The 7,436-nt window shown below is 36.4% G+C and overlaps 1 protein-coding gene across 1 annotated transcript in view; it reads right to left on the reverse strand.

Moving 5' to 3' along the window:
- Positions 1–7,436, reverse strand: part of NBAS (NBAS subunit of NRZ tethering complex) — a 750,019-nt gene that overhangs the window by 418,261 nt on the left and 324,322 nt on the right. The window contains exon 23 of the mRNA XM_042781864.1: positions 2,293–2,446. Within this exon, the coding sequence (XP_042637798.1) occupies positions 2,293–2,446 (154 nt within the window). The remainder of the gene's footprint in view (positions 1–2,292; positions 2,447–7,436) is intronic.

The raw sequence follows: 7,436 nt of genomic DNA on the forward strand, positions 1-7,436 counted from the left end.
GGGAAAATCTACTTCCATGAAGATTTACAGCCTTGGAAACCCTATGGGGGTCGCTATGAGTCAGAATTAAATTGATGGCAGTGGGTGTGTTTTGGTTTTTGTTTTGTTTTTTACTTTTTAAGATGAAAACAACTATTTATTACATTTGCAGAGTATTTCAACTGGAGAGTTTTTAATGCTCTCTCATGTACATTTTCTTTTGTTCTTATTAATACTAGAAAAAGAACTAACCCCACAAGAAAACCAAGGTATAAAAAGTAGGAAACATGCCCAGAGTGTGACATGGTCTGTTAGAGTCAAAATAAGTATTACAACATCTTAAGATTTAATGAAATCCTCATCTCTTTTCCCAACCCCCTCTCAGATGTAGTTGTTTTGCATCTCAGTAAAGGCACATAAGAACTGAGAGAAATCAGGCTTGGACTTAAGAAAAATTTAATTAGGAACAGAGCTTCAAGCAGTGTTCCTGAAAGGCAAAGTATCAACTGCATCACTACAATGTGACAGAGACTACTCAAGCAATTTGAATTGATACAATCTTTTAAATTAATGTGGTTTTAAGCCCATTAAAAATAAAGAAATGTAAGACAGTATATATTTTCCAGATTTTTTTTTTTTTTTTTTTAATGGAGCAATGGGTCTGTGCCAGTGAATTTCTAGATACCCTCCTTTCTTCTCTGTGGTTTCTCTTCCCTTGGTGGCTGGGCAGAGGCTCTTTTGAGAACCCATCCCCCCCTGCTTTTTTTTTATTTTAATTGTGATTTGGGTGAAAGTTTACAGAGCAAATTCAGTTCATCCACATTTTGTTTCATGACATTGACTGCAATTCCCCACAGTGTAATAGCTCCCTACCAACTTCCTCCCAGTAGTTACCCTTTCCCTGTGTCCTTCCTTCCTATGCATTCCTTCCCTCTGAGCTATCTGCCTATGCAAACACTGACCTTCTGTTCTCCCATAATTGATCGCTGTAAGAAGTATATCTACCTGATGTAAATATGGGAGCTCTGGTAGCATAGTGGCTAAGGCACTTGACTGCTAACCAGAAGGTTGGTGGTTCAAACCCACCAGCCACTCCTCGGAAGGAAGATGGGGCAATCTACTTCCGTAGTGATACTGCCTTGGAAACCCAAGGAGGGGTCGCTATGAGTCGGGTCCGACTCAACGGCATATAACAACAACAACAACAACATATGCCTGTCTATTATTTGGCTAGAAGCCATGGGAGTAAGTTCAGTTCCAGACCCAAAGAGTAACTAGGGGCCATAGTCTCAAAGGTCTCACCAGGCTCTATCAGACCAGTAAACCTGGTCTTTTTTTTTTCTTTTTTTTTTTTTTAATGACTTTCAGTTTTGTCCCACAATGTTCTCTCACTCTATCCAGGATCTCCTGGATTGATCCCTTTCCAAGTGGTTGACAGTGGTAGCCAGGCACCATTTACTTCTGGTCTCATGCTCACAAAGGCTGAAGATTGCATGGTCTATTATTCCTTTGGACTAACTGCTTCCATGAACGTTTGATTTTCTTCATTCTTCTGTGCTCTCGGTGAGGAGAGACCCATTGTTGCATCTAGATGGCCACTTACAAACTTTAAAGACCCCAGCACCTACTCACCAAAGCAGGACATAGAACAATGTTTTTGTTAAGTATGTTATACCAACTGAGGTTTATGTCCGCAATGACTATAGTCCTGAGCCCACAGATCCAACTACTAGCTCCCTCAGGGTAGTTGGCTGTGGCCCGGGGTTATCATAACTCTGCCCCTTGTTAGCTCTATTATATATCTGGACATCATTACAGCACATACAATGAGCTCTAGTAGCATAGTGCCTAAGGCAGCTACTGCTAACCAGAAGGCTGGCAGTTCAAACCCACCAGCCACTCCTCAAAAGGAAGGTTGGGCAATCCACTTCCGTAGTGATACTGCCTCGGAAACCCAAGGAGAGGAGGTCCGACTCCATGGCAAATAACAACAGCAGAAGCAGCACATAAAAATACACATGTAGAAACATTGTCTGCCAACCTTATATACGGTCACAGGTATATTTTTAAAGAACAATTTTTATTGTATGTATGTGTTCTTTAAGAATAATAATAATTAAAAAAAAAAAGGTGCAAACCCTTCTGAGATCATGGATGAATGAACAAAAGCAATAAAAAACATTTCTTTTATTCCTTACAAATTATATGCATGCTTCTTGGCACTACTGTCGGCATCCACTACATGCATTAAATCCTAAGAATCCAAAGAAGTACTGCTAGCATTCTAAACAACATCTGTCATTATCCCCTCACCTGTTGGGCATAATGCTCAATTTCCTCTGCTCGGGTTTGATACCATTCTGTCACGTTCTCTACTGTGAGCTGAGTCGTCTTATATTTGAGTAACTCAGGCTGTGCAGCATACAAGAATTCATTTTCACCTTGGAGATTTGGCTCAACAACCATTCTGCAAAACACAAAAGAGCAATTAATAATTGAAAGGAATTAAAAAAAAAAAAGTATAATTTTGTGACAGAAACAGAGATGGAGAGAAAGCAGACTACAGAGATGAAGAATGTATGTATGTAGGTGCATGTGTGTCTTTTCTTATATGCAAGCACAGCCCAGTTACAAGTTAAATGATTTATTTTTAGCATGCTTAATTTATTTTCTTACTGGTTTGTCTGATTTAAAAAATAAGAACGGATACTACGTCAAAACACCTATACCACAAAATAAATCAAATATAACTAACAAAATAAAAATCACCCTGGGAAGCTTTTACAAAATGCATATAGCCAGGGGCCAAGCACAGGCCTACTAAATCAAAATCACCATTGATACCAATTTTAGGAAAATATACCCAGATAATTCCCACTCAAATATAGGTAAAGAAACCTTGCTTTTCACATTTACAAAAATAAGGAAACATTCCTTATTTTTGTAGATAATAAAATTTATTATTATCAATAATATACTACTGCACTGACACACCACAAAGAATTCCTCCCTACCATTCCCCATCATGTGTAAAATCTAGAGGAATGTACATATGGACAACATCATAGGAATCAGAAATTATTAGTTTTTATAAGGATTATCCTGAGATATACTTTAAATCTTAAGCCAAAATTATCCCATGAGATCACCTTTGAGCTAAAGTAACAGATTAATTTCTTAAATAAAGAAAATCACCTGTAATGAACTCATTTAAAAATTCGTTAGCAACGTGGGAGGGGAGCTGTTGCATTGTAAATTTTGGTCAATGACATGAGACAAAGTATATGTGAACTGCTGTATGAAAAGTGAATTTACTCTGTAAATCTTCACCGAAATCAAAATAAAATTTAAAAAAAAGAAAAAAAAATTCATTAGCAAGAGAAAAAAATGATCAAAAATTTCTCCAAAGCAAAGATAGGAAGGTAATGAGGAAGGGAAATTAGAGCACTGGAAACAGTACAACCAGAACATAATGAGTAACAATGATGACATATTGTGAAAAATGTAATTAACACCACTGAATAATTTGTGTAGAAATTGTTACACAGGAACTTAGTATTCTGTGTAAACTTAAACACAATAAAATATGATTACCAAAAGAAAAAGAAAAAAACAGGCAATGAGCTTTAAAGGCTGAACTGAATTCATCACTGAAAGTTGTGAAATCCTATACAAATTACTTAATTTGAATAAGATTCATTATCTTCATATAAAAAATGAGGGTGACACTATGGAGAAATGTTGTGAATATTCAAAACAGCATAAATAAAGTACACAGAGCACACTGTGTGACACAGAGTAGGTACTTAATTTTTATAATTATTTTTATTAGAATTATTGATAACTGAAGTATGTGATCAGGAAAAAAAGCAGATGCCCATTAAATATTTAGGAGTTTTATCCACATGTCTTAGACAATCTATTGTGCTTGAAATGGCACTACAATCAGGCCTTTCTAGATATGGAATATATAAGTATACCAGTGAAACAATGTCTAATATATTACTGGAAAACTTTATGAATAGCAGTGAAGCACTGTCTCATGTAGTACCAGAAGATGAACCCCTCAAGTTGGAAGGTACTCAAAATATGACTGAGGAAGAGCTGCCTCCTGAAAGAAGAGTTGATCTTAATGCCATAGCTGGAGTGATACTTTCAAGACCTTTATTTGCTGATGGGGCACAACTCAAAATAGGAAAAAACAGCTGCAAACATTCATTAATAATCAGAATGTGGAATGCATGAAGTATGACTCTACAAAAATTGGAAGTCATCAAAAATGAAATGGAATGGCATAAAGAATGATATCCTAGAGGCATTAGTGAGCTGAAATGGGCAGAAATTGGCCATTCTGAATCAGGCAATCATATGCTCTCCTATGGTAGGAATGGTGTCACACTCATTGTCATAAAGAAAATTTCAAGGTCTATCCTGAATTGCAATGCTGTCGGTGATAGGACAATAACAATATACCTATAAGGAAGGTCAATTAATACCACTATTATTCAAATTGGGAGCTCTGGTAGCATAGTGGCTAAGACACTTGCCTGCTAACCAGACGGCTGGCGGTTCAAACCCACCAGCCACTCCTCGGAAGGAAGGTTGGGCAATCCTACTTCCGTAGTGATACTGCCTCGGAAACCCAAGGAGGGGTCGCTATGAGTCGGGGCCGACTCGACAGCACATAACAACAACAACAACAACAACAATTATTCAAATTTACATACCAACCACTAAAGCCGAAGATGAAGAAACTGACGATTTTTTACCAGCTTCTGCAGTATGAAGTTGAACAAATGTGCAACCAAAAAGTATTGATTATTACTAGTGATTGGAATGTGAAAGTAGGAAACAAAGCATCTTCTTGTCTGTCTGCCTATGTATCCACTTATAGAATAGTGTTTGTTTTTACCGATAATGTAGTATTGTGTATGGGATAGTATTTACCTCTATTGTGTATACCTCCTGTGTACCTCTCTATGTCTTCTTTCCTTAGAGATATTGTGCTAGTCACATACTTTTTTTATATTGCTTTTCCCTTCACCCATATTACCACCCATCTCTAAACTATCCATTCACTTTCCCTCCCCCCATCCCTGATAAACAACAAAGATAATCTCCTTCCTGTGTAAACATTTTTATAGTAATAGATTCTTGACTTTTTATAATAATAGATTCATACAGTATTTGTCCTTCTGTGATTCATGCACAGTATGAGGAGATTTACTGATTCTTCAAATTCTTTAATGTTGCATAGTATCCTATTGTGTGTATGTATCATAGTCTGGTTATCCATTCATCTGCTGATGGACACTTAGGTTGTTTTCATCTCTTTGCTACTGTGAATAATGCTGTGATGAACATGGATGTGTATCTATCTATTGATGTCCCAGGTCTTACCTCTTCAAGATATAATCCTAGTAGTACAACTGCTGGATTAAATGGTATTTCTACTTTCAACTTTTGAAGGAAATTGAAAAGAGTGGTTGTATCATTGTATAGTCCCACTCTCATACACAGTAGTGTATACAAAGTAGTGTAAAAGAGTTCTAATCTCTCCACACCCTCACTAGCATTTGTTGTCTCCTGCCTTGTTGAACTTTGCTATTAATTATTGCTGCAGTGAAATGAGCTCTTGTTGTTTTGATTTGTATCTATCTAATGGCTAATGATCATGAGCATTCCTTCATGTGTCTGTTGGCTGCCCGAATATTTTCTTCGGTGAAGTGTCCATTCATATCTTTGCCCTTTCATATACTGGATGTTTGTCTTTTTGATGTTGAGGTGTTGAGTTTTCTATAAAGTTTAGAAATAAGTCCCTTGTCAGATATGTTGTTGCCAAATATATTTCTCCAATCTATAGGTTCTCTTTTTACTTTTGGAGAAGTCTTTTGATGTATATAAAAATTTAATTTTCAGAAGGTCCCAATTATCTAGTTTATCTTCTATTCTTTGTCTATTTTGGGTTATGCTTGATAGTCTATTTATTCCATGAATTAGGGCCCTTAAGTTTGCCCTTATTTTATTTTTGATGAACTTTATAATTGTGGATTTTACAATGCTTTTTGTATTATATTCTTTGTGTAACCAATAACTGAGATTATGCACATTTTGAATGCTCTTTTTTTTTTTTTTTAAGTTTCTGTGATGACGCTTTGATGATCACTCCTTGGCATGAACACAAACACCGGGATAAAGATTGGATGAGTCTTTGACCCATCTTGAGTTCATTTTGTGCAATGGAGTTCATTTTCAGCAAATGGATATATAGTTTTGCCAGATTTGTTGAGGAGACTTTTCTTCCCTAATGAATGGATTTTAGTCCTTTGTCAAAGATCAGCTGCACACAGGTGGGTGGCTCTATTTATGGATTCTCAAATGTGTCTACTGTACAAATACCAGGCTGTTTTGCTGGCTATATAGTGGGTTTTGTTTACTCCTTGTTTTTAATAAAGCATATCTTAACAGTGGTTTGCTCAAATGGTGTATACATGGGTAGTAAATTTTAGGAGATCTTACATAGTAAACTTCATATGTAATTTATGATTTTGCTTGGATACAGAAATCTAGATCAAACAATATTTTCCTTCAAATTTTAAAGGATTGCTCCATTGTATGCTAGCTTCTAGTACTGGTCTTGGAATGTCACAATGGTATGCATAGCAAGCATTTCAATCAGAAACTCATAACCTTCAATTCTAGGTCAATAGTACTGAATAATTTCTTATAATTCTCTCTCCTCTTTTAACTGTTTCTCTGGAATGACTGTTATTTGAGTATCAGATGCATTTTTTATATTTTATCTCTCATTGTCTAGCTTTTCCTTTTTGTTCTACTTTCCAGGAAAGTCCCTTGCTTTTATCTTCCAAATTTTGTAATATGTGTATATCAACTATCATGGTCTTTTAAAATTTTACATAGTTCTTTTATTTCTCTGAGCTTGTTTTATAACATCTTGTTGTTATTTCATGAATACAAGATCATCTCTTCTCTCTCAGGCAGTATTAATTATTATTTTTGAATTTTTTTTTCTTTTGCATGGTCACTCCTTTTAGTTCCTTTTGTTTGGTTTGCTTTCCTGTTCATTTGTGCTACCTGTGGAATCTACCATCAGATGTCCAGGAAGCTCTAGGAGTATGCCAAGATTTACTGACTGGTGGACTTCGTGTGTAGTCTGCTACAATACTGAGACCTTCAAGGCCCAAATCTCAGTATCTAGAACCCTCCTTTCATAGGCTATTCTATTTCCAGAAAAGAATTTTCCAAACTTCTACTTGGGGATTTTGTGCCTAGCAGCCTGCATTCTGGGAGCAGTAAGCAGTAAGCATTCAGAAAATAGATGTTCATTAAATACCCCTATACTCCTCGGAAGGAAGGTTGGGCAATCCTACTTCCGTAGTGATACTGCCTCGGAAACCCAAGGAGGGGTCGCTATGAGTCAGGGCTGACTCGATGGC

The sequence above is a fragment of the Orycteropus afer genome, unplaced genomic scaffold (genome assembly GCF_000298275.1).
Source record: "Orycteropus afer afer isolate SDZICR_OR568_19922 unplaced genomic scaffold, OryAfe1.0 scaffold00187, whole genome shotgun sequence".
Taxonomy (NCBI): domain Eukaryota; kingdom Metazoa; phylum Chordata; class Mammalia; order Tubulidentata; family Orycteropodidae; genus Orycteropus; species Orycteropus afer.